The following is a 17,549-nucleotide window of genomic DNA, read 5'->3' on the forward strand; positions in this document are numbered from 1 at the left end:
TACTTTTTTTATTTTAACTAGGATTATTTTTGTGGTTTTCTATGTTTTGTGCATTGTTTGTAGATAAAATCTTGAAATCAACACACTATTAAGATAAACATTTTTCATTCTTAAAGTCTTTAGTTTTTTCTTTTTATTTGTTCAATTTATTTTATTGTTTGTATTGCCATAAGAATTGAAAATTTTGTCAAATTTGAATTGTTATTGTTGAGTTTTAATATATTATTGCTTGTTATGTTTTTTATTAATTGTGTGAAATTCAAAAAATTACTAATGAAAATTATCGACAAAATTTAATGCCACCATCAAAGAAAATATTATTCTATGTTTTGTTGGTAATGTCGTCGATAAAATTACAGTTTGGTTCATTTTTTCTCAGCTCCTCTCATTCGTCTTTTCTTCTTCTCCTGCAAATCCTTTGCTTTTCTCATTGTATTTTTATTGTTTTGATTGCAGTTTTCAATATATTAAAAGGTATGATTCTCCTTTCTTTATCTTTATATTTTTTTACTTTTTTTATTTTAACTAGGATTATTTTTGTGGTTTTCTATGTTTTGTGCATTGTTTGTAGATAAAATCTTGAAATCAACACACTATTAAGATAAACATTTTTCATTCTTAAAGTCTTTAGTTTTTTCTTTTTATTTGTTCAATTTATTTTATTGTTTGTATTGCCATAAGAATTGAAAATTTTGTCAAATTTGAATTGTTATTGTTGAGTTTTAATATATTATTGCTTGTTATGTTTTTTATTATTTTGATTAATTTTAATTGTTATTTATGAATTTGTATAGATGTTAGTTGAAAATATATAGATGTTTAATTTCTATAGAATTTAGGTTGTATAGAGTTGATTTTGCAAGATTTGTCTAATTATTCATATAAATTTCTGTAGATGTGTAGAATAAAAATTGGCTTGTGAATATTATCATTATTTGTAGATATGAAAACTATGGGTAGTCCCTAATATAAGGGAGATGCTGATGAATTTTTTAAAAATAATTGAATTTAATTATTTAATTATTCGTATAAATTTATATAGTTGTGTAGAATGAAAATTTAATTATTTTATTGTAATTGTAATAATTATTTGAAAATTTAGTTTCTTTTAATTTTTATTGTTGAATTTTCCATGGAAATGGTAATTTAAAATGAAGGATTAAATTTAATTATTTTATCTCAGTTTTATTCTATTATTGATTGTTATGTTTTTTATTATTTTCATTAATTTTAATTGTCATTTATGTATTTCTATAGATGTTAGGTTATATATAAGATTTTCCAATAGAGTCAATTGATTTATGGTTATTGTAAATATTTACAAGTTTGAAAACTATTGGCAGTCTCTGGTATAGGGGAGGTGCTGTCGAATTTTTTTAAATAATCAAATTTAATTATGTAATTATTTGTACAAATTTGTGTAGAGACGTAAAATGAAATCAAGAGCATGTCGTTAGTAGACGGTTGCAACTAGTTCTTCTAGTAGCGAGGATGACTTGTCTTTAGGTGCTGATCATGAAGAGGCATCTATGCCAACTTATGATGCTGCCTCTTCTGGTGCAGTTTCACAGCGCAGAGGTGGTGTGCCTTCACAGCGGGGTCAATTCACCCGCAAGTATCAGGTACAATGGAATGATGACCTTTCAATATCAGTTTGTTTAGGTTTTAGTTTTTTTATACTTATAACATAATTTATGAACAACAAACTAACATTTTATTAATTTTATTTAATTTCAAGTTCACAAACATTAAGGCTGCCAGGACAATAATTGCAACATTTAAATCATCGATGGAGATTCCATTATTTTAATGGATTTAGGTTTCCAGACATCCTGAGTGGAGACCTAATATTGATGCATGGTTTCGACGATTTCAAGTAGGTGTTAACTTTTAATTTCTAGCTTATTTTTAATAAATTATTTTAATAATTTTATATCTTCTACTATTTTTTAAATGAATTATTTATACAAAACAGAAATTTGAGTGGGATAGCGCAAACGAGTGGGACAGTATGAATAATAATGTTGTGAGGAGGGTAGAGGAGAATCACGCGGTAACTAGGTAACATCGAAAATAATATAATTTTTTATTTTATAATTTTATGTTCTAAATTCTAGTTTTTTTACTATGGAAGTAGATTGCCTAATTTTTGGTATGCCACACACAAAAAAAAAAAAAACAAGAAGATATGCGAAAGATAAAAGTCTTAAAGGATGGAATGAGGTGGTGGTTTGGCGGGAATTTAAACCGCCATTCATCTTGTAAAATTTATGGACGCAATATATTGAGCATATATGAGCGGTTTGTACGACACTCACAGTCCAGTGCCGACAACCAGAACCGGCAAATTTATGGTTCGATGACCACACACACCGGCAGCTCCATCACATTCAATGCACATGCGAAGGGAATGGTAAGATTAATTTAAATGAAATGTATCATTAATTAATTTGTTGTTGCTTATAAATATATTTAACTTGCAACTTTTTTTTCCTTATAGGCTGCATCTCTTGGATGTGAGTCGAGCCCAATGGAGCTGTTTATAGAGATACACATGCGGAGTCAAGACCACCAAAAAGGGGTCCAACAGTTCATGGATAAGCATGCTCAACACTTCGTGGTATGTTCGTTCAATTATTTTATTTTGTAAGTTATTATTTTCTTGAAATGAATATAATGATTTTTTTTAGGAGACCTATAATAGCCAATTAAGGAAGAGATATGGGAATGATCCCTCAACCCATCCAGATTTCGATCTAGATTTGTGGATGGAAGTAAGATTGTTTGGTGGACCCGATAAAAATCAGATCTTAGGGCTCTCCAACACTACGGTCAAAAACTTGCAAACAGCTTGCAGTGTCTCAACTGTTGAAAGCACTTCATTAGTATCGAGCACCCAGTCTGAGTTTATGGCCTTGAAACAACAATATAAACTACTCTTGATGGATTATAATCAGCTCTGTCAAATGTTCCTAGACATTAGATCAAGGATGGATGATGATATATGTGCAATCTCTTTTTGGCTGTACGGTTCCAAGAACAACCAGCCTCCTCCTCCTCCTCCAACTCCATTGTTATTCTTGTTTAATTTTGTTTTCGAAACATATTAAATTTGTAATGAAAATTTGGATGAATATTATTTAACATTATTTTATATTTTTAATGTTTAATACAATTTTATTTGGTTAATTAGTTTTTTTACTATTGATAAATAATTTTTAAAAATATTTTAAATCAATACCAATGGCCTTACAGTAGAAACCATGAGATCGATATTTAACTGAGAGTTGTAAAAAAATTACCATCCATACCACAATCACCAACGGATATATTCCATCGGTATTTATCATTGCTATTACCAATGGCATATATCCATCGGTATTTTACAGAGAGTTCTGAAATATTTACTACCCATGCCATAATTATCGACAGCCATTCCATCGGTGATTACTGTTGAAAATACAGACGGATTAAGTCCATCAATAAAGTTCTCGCGTGAAAAAAAATTTTGGTGTGCTTCCCCTTTCTGTAATACCATCGGTGTTCTTTTTATTTCTGATAGAATTAGCGACGGAAAAAGGAATTATAGACAATCAAAATTCCGATAGATTAATTCCATTGGTGATGCTATTAGTAACAATGTTGCCTATAAAATATGTGTCTTACACCGACGGAATGCATCCGTTAGTAAAATTGTTTAATGGTGTAGTGTTGATGGTAAAAAAATTAATTAGAAAGATTTATCTAATTAATTTACTTATAATCTCCTTGATTCCTTTTAGTTTTAAAGGACATCGAATTCATTTGCTTGAATTGAAAGGATATTTATTTTACTTCGATGATCAATAGATTTATAAAAATAGATATTTGGACCTTTGAATTGAGTTAACGATGTATCAATTTATTATTTTTATTTTCAGAATTTTGTTTCTTTAATTTTTTATTCAAACCTCCTTTTTTAATTTCAATATGTTGTAGAGAGATTAAATAAAATTTTCCTTGAGTTTTATCTGATTTTTATGATCATCCTACAAATTTATTTTGTTTGTAATGCTACAAATTTATTTAATAGTAAAGTTAGAATTATATTTTAAAGATTTCAACAACTGACCAAGAGGCATTTTCATTGTCTCCGGACCTGGCCCCATATGGATTTCAAATGGCAATGGCAATGGAGAACATCCATCTGGTAGAGCTTTGTGAGTGAACTTGGTAGACTTTTTCTCTCATGGTGCCTTGCAAATCTCTTGATTTGGGAAATTTTTGCTTCTCACCTTCGGAGATGTATAGTTTGCTTTTGGAGACGTACATTAAGGACTCAAGGGAGAAGCATAGGTTGTTCAATACTACTGAAAACATTCCTTGTGTGGCTGCCAAGGCAAGGTGGGCATTGAATTGGATTCGGAGGTTTACAACTTTCTTATCTGATTCTTTTAAACAGTACATGAAAACTCTGCTGAGAGGATCAGAAGTACTGTCTGAGCCTGTATTCCTGTTGGAACACATGCTTTTAATGATTTCTCACTCTTCTCCAATTTAAGTTCCAAGATTTTTGCAGAGAGACTTGTTGCCTTTGCTTGTATTATCTTTTTCTCAGGAAGGTAATGTTCTTCGAGGACAACAACAAAAGACTGTTACATGTTATTTGATCTTTCTTTCTTTTTTCCTCGTATTGCATTCATATATATGGCATATTAAGATTTCATACAGTGTTCGACTATTGGTGGTCTCTGCTTCTGCGCTGTTTTCTGGCATAAAAAGAGAGCTTGATGCCAAGTTTGACATTCTCGAATTAACTGATCTAGAGATGAGGGGCTGCGTTGTGAACTTTGCTTGCCTTCTTTATAGATGAGATTTTTCTTTGTTCTTTTTTCTTTATATATATATTTTAATTGTCGGCTTATTTTGATCTTATTTTATGTGTGTATAATAAATTAATATATTTTTAGTGTGTTTAGATCATTTTGATGTACTGATATCAACAATAATTTAAAAAAAATATTATTTTGATGTATTTTATGTTTTTGATGTACTGATATCAACAATAATTTTAAAAAAAAATATTATTTTGATGTATTTTCAGGTTAAAAATATTTTAAAAAACAACCGCAATCACACTCTTAAATAGACTCGAATATTTTTATTAAATTTAGTTAATTTAATCATTATGTTAATTTCATTATTTTTAAAATTTTATGTTAAAAATAAATCATAAAAAAGCAAAGAAAAAATCTAGAAAATAAAAAATATATATATAAAAAAAAAATCACAGTTAAGGTGGATTAATAATTGAGTATAAAAGAAAAAAATAAAGTTTGAGGGCCGTTGGCTGAGGTTAGAATTGAAGAAGAAAAAGAAAAAAACTTAATTTAATTCAATGTGGGTAGGATGGAAAGAAATTTGAAAGCTCAAAGATAGTTTGAAATAAATAGTCAAATTTAGAAATAACCAAGAAGAATTTGCAACAAGAGTTAAATCTGGAGGTCTAAATTAATTTAATTAGGAATACAATTAAAAAAAAAACAAGATGATATATTTAGGGCAAATTTGATTAGAATTGAAACGAATTAAAAATACAAGAACTAATGAAAAAAAGGAAATATTCTAAGGATCAATCGAATTTGTTTTATATAAATTTGTTTTAGTCCCATTCTTTTCAACCAATTCAGTCTAATTGAATTAAATTAATTCATTTCAGCCCAATTTAATCCACTGATTTTGTCAAATTAATTCGATTTAATCCCTAATTAATTAATGATTCAGCTTCTCTAAAGGTCCAAAATCCCAGCTGATTGTACTCAATCAATTTTCTAGCCGAAGTTGATTCTCTAGCAAATCAAGCCCAAATTGATTTCTTCAAATCAATTCTCAAAATCTTGCCTTCAATTGATTTTCCAGAATGGTAGCTCCCTCTCCATTTAAAACACCAGCACAACACAAGAGGGAGAGGAGAAGGACGAACAAAGCCTCTCATTCACGAAACCAAAACAAGAACAAAACTGGGGGGAAATCAGCAGAAGATCCAGAAAGGAGCAGACTGAAAACCCCTCTAGTAATTAGCAAAGATAATTCAGAACAGCAGATCCCCGATAACCAAAAAGGTTAAATGTACTTGCACACTTACATAGACTTATTAAAGCATGGCATCAAAGGAAGTGATGATCTGTGCATAAATCACTACCGTTAGCGGATAAACTTATGCTTAAGGAGACAATCGTTAGCATAAATCCCCGCAGGACAGCTACCAGTACATGGAAAATTAATACGTGTACTCAAAAGTGCAGCTCAAATATGAGTAGTTAGGTGCCGACCATTAGCAGAAACCTAAGACACAGGCATCCACTCACGATGCAGGTTCATCGAGTGTGATGCTATCATGTCAAGGGGATCCTTTACAGCAGGATCTATTTACCCAGCGACTCTATTTTGTTTGTTTTGCATATGAAGCAGTAAGAATTTTTATTATTATTATTATTAGGTTGATATCTGTTGACTTTGTTTTTGAAAAAATGGATCAGGGAACTAGAACCCTGCATAAATCTTATGAAACCAATCACCCTTTTTTTGTTTGAGTTGTACTTTGATGATGCTGACCAACCCAGTAAGCTTAATTTATATGAAGCATGTTTAACTACCATTGAACTCCTACGATGTATACAAGCCACCTATTTAACATGTTGGCATCTAAAATGGAAGTGAGGTTGTTGAAATCGTGCAAAATAGTTTTAAGAACCTGAAAACTGATAAAATCAGACTGAAAACATAAACTTGGTACTAAAATCGATAATATCATGATTTTAGTACCAAGTTTACGTTTCATTTGAAATATAAATGCTGCAGCAGACCCGTAACCTCTCTTTCTCTTCGGTGTTCCATAACCAATCGCCACACATCTCCAGAACCAGAAGCCGGTCTCCTCCTAGACACCAAACATAGCATTCTGAAACACCCTCATAAATAAGCTGCTGTTTTCACTAGCGACGCGCTGGAAAGTTCAAAGGATGCCCTTAAGTTCATTCATCAGTTTTTTTCATTAGATTGAATTTTTATTGAGATAACAATATGGAGATGAAATTCTTTGTGGCTTGGGAGATTCCTTATCCTCTTTTCATTAAAGAGAGCTATGAAGTAATTATTAGCTTCATGAGAATAGCTTGTTTGTGGTTTACTAAGAAGAACAAGAAGCAAATGTGCATGGTGATGAACTTATTGTAACAACCAGTAGTCCAATCTGTGTCTCCGAGACAATCATATACATGTGAATCGTGAGGATATCAAGGTACAAATCCATGCTATTTTTTTTTCCTGATAATTTACCTGAAATTATTTCCACTTGCTGGTTTTCTGCACGAGTTTACAGGAAATAGGGTACACTTACACCATGACCAAGATTTTTTGAAGAAGTTCATCTGTATCACACCACCCCCAACAACACCACCCCCCCCCAAAAAAAAAAAAAAACAGAGAGACAATCCTCAGGCCATGGAACCACAACTTTATGGGAGTGGAGCAGACAGTCAGCATGAAGTATGGAATCAAGCTGGGGACACCTAGAGACTATTACCATGAGGATCATCAGCCAACTCATTTCCTCCAGTCCAGCAACTTGGAAGAGGGCGAGACCGCTCGAGAGGATACGTTCACTTGGAGTATAAAACTGCGGTCGTTGTCACCACCATGGTGCCTTCTGTAACGCAAAGAGCCTGTACTTGGCATGGCTAAGGATAAAATCATACTAACTAGCGAGCAACCCAAAAACCGTGATTGGAAAATTGGGTTCCAGGAAACCGAAAGACTTGTTTTTCAGCTTGTTATAATTTAAAGATTCAAAAAGTAATTACTGTTGAAAAAAAATGAACAGAAGAGCATGCATTAAGATTTTCGTACCACAATCTTTTAATTTTTTTCATAAGAAATTAAGAAGTGAAGCAGCTTCCTCCATTCCCGATAACTGTTCCCAGACTTCGAGATGAGACCGGGCAGGCACCTCTGTCTCCAATAAAACTACAAGATAAATCGATCCATCCCAGTTCAATAAACGGAGTTCATCTCGAACAAATTTGAATAAAATACACAACGAGAGGAATGCATCAGCTTCACCCCATCTAAAATAAAAAATCTGGGCACACTTGCCAGGCAGATACCAAAGACAGACACCAAGGCCACCTGGTGTATTCGAGGATACAAGCACAACAATTTCGGTAGTCATAAAACAATGCTTTCACGACTGTTAGTAGCATCATTCCTGACAACTCTAATAAATGGATTGCCAGTGCTACTGGTGTTCAACTAGAAACTCAACTCAAACCAAATTTTACATGTGCAAATACTTCAGCTATTATGAGCATTTTCCAGTACAATCTCTTTCACTTCCCTGTTCACGTCCTTCTCCTCTGAGATGAAGTCTGAGCTGTTTTCAGCAATTGATCTTTCTTCATCATCAAAATCAGCGGCCTGAGGGGCCTTGAACATTTCATCATTTTCTAGTTTGGATAATTTCTCCTTGGACTCTCCCTTCAGCAGCTCTACCACATCAAGCATTGTGGGTCTTCTCTCCGGCTGGGTGTGAGCACAAACAAGAGAGACAAGGACAACCCTCTTCAACTCTTCCTCGTCATACTTCCCATTGAGCTTGGGATCTGCCAGTTCACTGAACTTCCTCTCACAAGCCAATGGCAGAGCCCAATCTGTAATTGTTCTTTTAACTGTGGGACTCATCTTCTCAAGTGGTCTCTTGCCAGTAGCAAGCTCTAGCAAGAGAATACCAAAGCTGTATACATCACAGCTCTCTGATGCTTTCCCAAGCATAGCATATTCAGGGGCAAGGTAGCCAAGTGTACCTTTAACTCTTGTTGTTACATGTGTTGCACCATCAGGGATAAGCTTTGCAAATCCAAAATCAGCAACCTGTGCCTGGAAATCTGAATCTAGCAACACATTGCTAGCTTTGATGTCTCTGTGGATGATATGGGGGGTTGCATGGTGGTGAAGATAACTTGAATAATCAAACAATGAAGTTAGCTATATGTCAGCAGGACAGCATAGGAAGGAGTTGGGTTCGATATACTTACGTGATTCCCGCAGCAGATCCTATCGCAATATTCATCCGTCTCTTCCAGTCAAGAAGACATTCTGCCGAGTGATGCCCGTGAAGGTGAGAGAGCAAGCTCAAATTTGGCATGTAGTCATATACAATCAGGCGCTCTTGCCCTTCAGCACAATAACCGCGTAGGCTCAGCAGATTCTTGTGCCTAACACGTGCTAATATCTCCACCTCAACAGCAAATTCCATATCTCCTTTGTTGCTCCAAACCTTTAACCTTTTAACTGCAATCTGCATTAATCTCTGTTTCAGAATTGGATCTAATTTATGGGAAAGTCTATAACAAGGCATAGAGGCACATAAACAATTAGAATGATGAGAATCAACAAGCACAACAAAAAGATTCATTACATATGCTGATTGGATCAAGGGCTAAGAAAATTAAAATGGTTTTCAATGAACCAATTCAAGATATTTTGAGCAATTCAAGCTTTAAGATTTCAACAAAGGGTGATCCACACAAAGGTTGGACAAGCAGAGGCAGTTTTGGATGTTTTTCCGATGCTTCCAGTTTATAATTCATTATAATCATTGGGTTAGGGTTTTTTTCATCCTATAACTCCAGTGCCTTGATTCAAGTAATTATTGTGCTGATTTTTTTATCGTAATATAATTTTAGTTTTTTGGGTTGTTTTCTATCTTGATTTTACTCTCTGAATTCACATCAATTAGTATCAGAGCAAGGCTCTAAAATCAAATTCTATCTATGTTTAAATTTTCCACATTGTTTGTTCATTGTTTTTCAGTTTTGATTTTTGCAGCAATATTATAAAAAAGAGAGAAAAACAAAAAAAAAAAGGTTTCTATTAAAAAAGGCTATTGCCAAATCAGCATAGTAAGAAAAAAAAAGAAGATTAAATCACAAGTTGTTTATTCTACCGCAACTTGAGTTTACAAAAAAAAAATGAATTTCAGACTTAAGAAAAACACTTTAATCCATATCAGATAGTGGTTATTGTTAGTTTGATATTGATTCTAGGTTATTCGAGTATGCTTTGGGTTTGGATTATTTACGGAAATTGTGAATTAGTGTCTATGGAATCAGTGTGCATCATCAATAGATTTTGTTTGTGTTGCTACTAATTTCAGGTTAGTTAAAAGTCTATTGTGGTTTCAGGTTATGTAGTCTTTCTTGAATTCAATTTCGTTTTAGTATTCATTTTTGTGTTAGTTTTAGTATTCATTTTTGTGTTAGTTGTTGTATTCGTTTTTGTTTTCATTGTCTCTATCTTTTTTTTCATCATTCATCTTTGTTTTCATTTTCTTGATTGTTAGTGTCTTCAAAACTTTAGCTGGATGTTACACGACTAAGATTTTTGGTTGTTTTTTTATTAGTTCCCTAAAGAAATGAAGAGAAGCATAAGAGGTAAAAGGTGAAAGGGTGAGCATATTATGATGAAAAACCAGAATTTGAGTGAAACATGACTGGAGTTACATCTTATTAAGTGTAAGAAGATGAGGGAGTGTGAGAATTTATTTTGTTACTACTAACATGAGATTTTAGATTTCGACAGTGTCTTCCAAAGACGGATCATCACCTACTAAGGAGAAGGAAAACTCGTTCATGTTACGGGCTATGCAGCAGCAATTTGTACGGGCTATGCAGCAGCAATTTGAGAGGATGAACGTAATGTTTGGTGAGGTGTAGGATAGAATGGAGAGACAAGAGACCGTGATTGCTAGTTTGCGAGAGGAATCATTCCGAAGAGTTTCTAGTGTCAGAAGTCCAGAAAGATGCGCTACCCCACATTTGGATGAGATTGTTGACGAGAATGAAGCTGAAGAAGCCAAAGACCTTGACCATGCATCATTTAGCCAAGGTGATAGATTTCGATAGCCTAAAAACCATGGAAATGGGGGATTTCAACAACATGAAAATTTCAGCCATAAAAGAGTAGGAAGAGATTTTGGGATTTGTGATGGCTTGGACAGAAATGATGCAAAACTTAGTAATTTGCAAGAGAGACAATCCTAAAAGGTTCCTAATGCAAGGAGGCAAGAGAAACTGAGGCTCCAAGCCATGAATGTTGATGATTAAAAAACTTGTGTGAGATATGTCAAGGCAAGCAAGAACAAACAACTTACAATGCTTATTAAAAAATAACAAATAAACTACTTGATGAATTAGAAGCTACAGACCAACATCAAAAAGATAAAAAACGATCAGATGGTGATTCAAAGATGTCCAATTTTAAAACTAAAAGTGGGAAGGCTAAAAACTTGTTGGGTTCTTATGACTTGTTGGAAAAGAGAATGTGAAAGAGTTCAGAGAAAACTATTGACACAACAACAATTTCATGTCAAAACCTAAATCATTCACCAGAGGATAAAAGGAAAATCAAACATGAACTTCAGAAGGAGAGTATCAGTGATGTTTATGAAGTTGAAGATTGCAATGCAAAAAAGGAGATAGGTTCTAAGATTTGTGATTATTTTAAAATTCTTTCACTAGAAAATAAATGTGAAATAACCAGTGAACTTGAAGAATAACTCTCGGTCATTATTCCATTATTCCATGAGGCAGTTTTAGGCTTATTTTTTCTAATGCACATTTTTATAATTCTAAGCAAACTCTTTATCCCATCATTGAATCATACTAGAATTCTTTTCAAATAAATTATAAAGGCCTTGTTTCCTATAGAATCAAAATTTCATAGCAATCGGACACTGAGAAGGGTTTGTGGTAAAGATGAGAAGCTATTGTGTGAAAATCGTATTATTTTCCTAGTTGGTTTAGGGTTCTTTTTCTTTTTTTATTTAGAACTCTTTTATTATTTTTCCAACATTGTTCATGACATTTTAAATAGTATAAATAAAGCTATTTAGCTTGAAAAAAAAAAATTTTTTGAGTGATTGCTTATTATTCAAAAAAAATAGTGTGCATCCAAGTTTGCTCATACTCTTGGTTTTCAGTGAATTCTTTAGGATTTTTCAAAGATTAATGGTATTCCTAGTGATGATTTGGTTTGGGTGCATATAGGGAAGAAAAATTTTCAACCTATAAGAGATCTAAGTTGCAATATAAAGGAGATGTTCCTTCCAAGTTCTTGAACAAATCAACAACAACACATACAAGGTGGATCTTTCAAGTGACTATGATGACTATGGTATTAGTGCTATTTTTAATGTTTCTAATCATCCTCTGTTTGATGTAGGTGATGATTTGAGGTCGAATCCTCTTAAGGAGAGTATTGATGAGAACCAACATGCACCACAAAAAGATTCATGAGAGATGTCGATTAGGTCAAGGGCCAAAATGATTAGAGAGGTTTTCAATGGGCTACTTCAAGATATTTAGGGCAATTCAAGCTTCAAGATTGGACAAGGGGTGATCAAGCCTTGATTAATGTGATCCATGCAAAAGATGGACAAGGAGAGGTGGTTTTGGATGCTCTTCCTATACCTCCAGTTCATGATTCATTATAATCATAAGGTCGAGGTCTTTTTTACCTCCAGTTCATGATTCATTATAATCATAAGGTTGAGGTCTTTTTCATCTAATAACTTCGATGTCTTGGTTCATGTAATCATCGTATCGAGTGTTTTTTTATTGTAATTTGATTTTAGCTTTCTTGGATTGTTTTCTATCTTGATTGTGAGTTCTACAATTCCTACCTTCTAGATTCACATCATTGAAGGTGTCTCTAATGGGACAGTATAGAAATTAAAACTTGGGAATTCCACATTAGAGTCCCAAGTTTAAATCCTAACAAGAGTGGGCAAAGAGATGTAGGGATGAGGAACACCTACTCCCTGCTATATCCCCAAAGCCAATGGATCTCCAATGCAAAAAAACATAAAAAAGAAAAGAAAAGTCATAAGATTTATGTCACTGTACAGAAAATAGAGCATTAGAATAATGCATTTCATTGCACGGGATAACATAAAGATTAAGCAAGAAACACGTGCGCCTCCAACCTAGCTATTGAACATAATTGATTGCTAAAAGTAGAAATTCTTATAATGACAACTAAATTTAAGCAAGACACTTGCATATAAAGCTAATGAAGACTACAAATGACAATCTTCTAGCTTTTTAAGTGATTTGTTGAACACACCTCAATTGCTCTTCAAAAGGCATATGAATTACTAGTTAGTAGAAACTATCATAAGAAGCTCAACAAGATCAAAACTTGATGACCCAAGTCAATCAAGTTGTGAAATGCAATACTGCACATAAGAAACATATCAGAAAAGCAGGTTTTACTGAATGTAAAACATAACATGATCCACTTCACAAAATTTCCTTCATAAATAGTCCTTTGAAAGAGAATGTATAACCACTTTATTCCAAGGAAGTCTCGACAATTTAAAGAAACATTCTAAAATTCTTAAGTGGTGATTTGGGAGGGAAAATTGAGGGATAGTCCCATCTTTTGATGTCTTGGCATGAAGTGACTACTCTCAATGCTTAAACATGTATCCTAGCAGCTGCAAGTTCTCGACTTAGTACTACCCCAAGTAATGGCCTCTGTTAGCATTCTTGCTATAACTAAAAATTTTCTTCACTGTCCAATTAAAAGAAAGAGAACCTTAACCATAAAGCTCACAGTTCTGTAATACAACATTAATTCTTTGGAAACTCATTGGAATCATAGAAAATTACCTAACGTTCCAAATTCTGAGTTACTTTTTATGTCCTTTGGATATGTTAAAAAAATTACCCAAATACATATGTTGGTTTGCCTTGAGGAGGTAGTTGGCTTTAAATCATGGTTAAGCAACTGTACACACATGCCCTGCCCCAAAATACCAAACCGTCCGCATATTTTTAGTTTCACTTCCACCATAGTTGCACTAAGAAAAATGCACTTAGTAAAATAATAGGGCCACTTATTCTGTAAAATGTGCTAAGTAAAGTAATTGAAGGACAACAAATTGCCATGAAGTGGGGAAAAAAAAACATCAGATAAGTTCAACTACATCCTAATAAAACCTTGGTGCTAATGACAGTTGCAAGAAATTCTTAATTGCCGAACCAAAACTTAAATATCTGTGATTTGTTATTTCAATCAGTTATGATTTCCAAATCTTGTCCTCTAATCTCATGAACCTCGACACTGTCCGTGCTAGATATGAACCTCCACTGACATAGGCACACCAAATGGACCTGCTTATGCAATCTTCATAAAAAGATCTGATTTGGATCCAGTATAAAAACAGGACACAATGAATCAGGCTATAATAGATAATATCAAACTATCAATTGACATAGTGTCCATATAAATAGTGACAAAATCTGAACCTCAACAATCTTGAGCAATTAACTGAGGTTCAAATGCATATAAAAACTGGAAAGATGACAACAGCCTTTAGTTTGCATCTTTTTTTCTTTTGCTCTAAATAGACTTTGAAGTTAAATCAAAAACAAAAGCAGCTCAATGAAGTTGCTATATAGATTTATTGCATGTGATGAACTACTACTATATACCTTTCAATAATGGACGAGCAAAATGGTTAAACAAAAATGGAGGGGCAGAACAAGGAAGCTGAAAATTAAACTATTACCTGTGATCCATCCCAAAGCTGACCCCAATAAACACTGCCAAATCCCCCTTCTCCCAGCTTGTTATCATAATTGAAGTTGTTGGTGGCTGAGTGTAATTCCTTCAAGGAGAAGATTCGCCATGTCAGCTGCTTCTTTCCTCTCTCTTTCCTATAAAATCAATCACAAACTCATATTAACTGATTGTTTTTTATTAGCAGGCAAACTCAATGCCGTTACTCTTCATCACCTTATTTCAGCAAGTGGACAAAAATCCCTTAAGAAATTCAGAAAGTACCAAGATATCTTGAAAAAACCCCATTTAAAATCCAATGAAATAGTGGTATCCCTCCCATCATTTACAAAGCTACCCAAGAAAACACTAAAAATTGATTTCAACATCTAGACCCTTAAACCCAGTTACCTAAGTTTTAATTTCTACCCTATATTTCAAAACCGTGAAGCAAATAAAAACACTATTTCTAACATCAAGAAGGAAAAATAATCTCGAAATACGGCCAAATCCAAAACTCAAAACCCATGTAAATTCCCAATTTTATTTACCAAAACATGCAGAACTACAGCAATATCCAGAAACCATAAACAACAAAAAAATCAAAGGAACTAAAAATCGAAGAAAGAAAATAGCAATCAAATAATCAAAAATAGATCCTCTATGAACAGCTGAGGAAAAACCTACCGATCCAACTTCTTTACACAACAAAGCATGGAAGTAAAGGCCATATCCACCTTCACCAACCAAAACCCACTTCTTATTTCTCTCTATATATCACTATATCTTCTCTCTGTTTTTTTGTTTTAGCCTTTAAAGTTCCGTAATTTCTCTCTCTCTCTCTAGCTTCTTTCTTCTTTTCTTGAGGTAGTTTGTTTGCTTTAGTCAGCGAGCGAAGAGAAAAACAGAGAAAAGAACCCAAGATTCTGATGGAGTAAACAAATTGTTGCAACACTCAAAGCAGACATTTTCCTTTTTAATTAATTATTTTCTGATGGGTTTTGGTTAGCAGAGACAGAGCGTGTTAAAGAATTTTTCCTCGCTTTTGTGCTGTTTCAATTTTCAAATCACACTTGTGGGGCCTTTTTCAACTGCTGTCTGAGAATTTTGTTCAAGGAGGATGTTAATGTATGGAAACCCTAATTTAGTACCAATCCTATATACTCATTCTCAATTCAATCCTAAACCTATAAATTTTATCAATTTGATTCCAAATGTTTCCGGAGATTCTTAATTAAATCCTTTTTAAAGTATTTTATCAAGTTGACACTACTTAATTTAAAGTCTTAAAACTTTAACTATAGACTAATAATTGAGAGGGGGTCAAGATAAACTCTATTGGATAGTTAGTTATCTTTTTAATAATAAGTAGTTTTGAAGGCTTTAAGAGTAGAACTAGGTTCCCGAATTAGAAGCCATCCCTCTTGTTTTTTAGAGAGTAATGCTGCGACACTACAACTTCAATTGTTTTCCTAATTAACAATTACTCGATTGAATAGTTGTTCTTAGTTTATTTTTTAAAGATGGTCCAGCTAGTTGACAAAGCATGCTAAAAATTATAAAGGTATGGATATGAAAATATTTTCATTGGTTAGTATAATCATGCTATCTTTTCAAGAATTATTTTTAGGAATTTAGCAATTTAAATAAAAAAATTAACATATTATATAAAAAAATAACATAATTTAAAAAATAATCATAAATAATATCGAGTTACTAATGCTACTAGCAACTCTCTCAAGTTATAGAATGGCATAATATAATTTATAACAAAGATGTAAACTCCCGGGTATAAAATTAAAGAAATATTTTAAATTGAGTAAAAAAAATAAAATGAATGATATGTAAATTTTGATAAATGAGCATGTATATATAAATGGTAAGGATATAAAAATTGATCTAAAGTAATTTCTTATAAATATTTGATTAAGAAATATAAACATTGTACAACTCAAAATTCCATAAAATTTATAAAGGAAGTGTATAAGAAAATTAAGTAAAAAAAATAAAAAAAAAATTGAGAATTTGATATGGAACTTTGAAATTAAAAAAAACTATTTAGCAAATAAATTTTAAAATATAAAATTGTAAAGATACCTAAAAAATAAAAAAGATTCAAAATATAAATTAGCAGAGAGTTAATAATACTAAAGAATTTAAACAACAAAATCACTTAGATTTAAAATGTTCTTGAAACAAAAAGTAAAAGGAAAAAGACAGTAGCAGCAAATAAAAAAATAAAAAAAGATATGGAATCCTTGATTTGTTAGCACTTGAAACCTTGATTACATCTTGGTAAGGTGTCCCAGCATCCATGTAACAAGTTCTTGCAATATTTGTTAAGTTTCAATTGATTTTTAATCATTTTGAGGTTAAGGTTCATGATGCATTTCGGAGAAAATAAAAAAATTGAATTAAAGTGATATTTGTGATATATAATAAGATTGAAATGTGTTGAAATAGCAAATAATTTTAAAGAAAAATTAGTAGTTTCTTCCTATGTGTGTGGCTAGCCATTTATGCAATAAAAGGAAGGGTATTTTATTTGAATCCTTGGCTTCATGATATGAGTTCATATGAATTAAAATGATGCGAATGCATGAAAGAATAACAATTAAGATGTTAGAAAGGTTAAGAAGATTATTAATTGATAAGTTAATAAAATTAGAAAAATTGTCTACAATTGTGATAAGTTACAAAATGATAATAAATTGGTTAAACTAGTTTTTAAAATCTATCTTTGGCAGCATTATAGTGTTTTTAATGTGGCAAGGAATTGATTTTGAAAAAGGATAAATTAAATTGATAATGGGTGAATGTTACAGAATTTGTCTATGAAACTAGATAAATTCATTTTTGGTTTTTCAGAAAAAATTCGAGCATGTAAATGGAAGAATTTCAAGTATGTTTCTTGAGGGAAATTATAATCTTAGATGTTAGTTATTAAA

At 32.4% G+C, this 17,549-nt stretch overlaps 1 protein-coding gene across 1 annotated transcript; it reads right to left on the reverse strand.

The window, feature by feature from the left end:
* Nucleotides 1-8,030: 8,030 nt before the first annotated feature.
* Nucleotides 8,031-15,687, reverse strand: LOC105117863 (PTI1-like tyrosine-protein kinase At3g15890). The gene is made up of 4 exons (XM_011015641.1): nt 15,289-15,687; nt 14,612-14,759; nt 9,072-9,334; nt 8,031-8,995 (listed from the first exon to the last, which is right to left on the reverse strand). The coding sequence occupies exons 1-4, from the start codon at nt 15,330-15,332 to the stop codon at nt 8,332-8,334; spliced, it is 1,119 nt and encodes a 372-aa protein (XP_011013943.1). The 5' UTR covers nt 15,333-15,687; the 3' UTR covers nt 8,031-8,331.
* Nucleotides 15,688-17,549: the final 1,862 nt, after the last annotated feature.

The sequence above is a fragment of the Populus euphratica genome, unplaced genomic scaffold (assembly GCF_000495115.2).
Source record: "Populus euphratica unplaced genomic scaffold, PopEup_1.0 scaffold1574.1, whole genome shotgun sequence".
NCBI lineage: Eukaryota > Viridiplantae > Streptophyta > Magnoliopsida > Malpighiales > Salicaceae > Populus > Populus euphratica.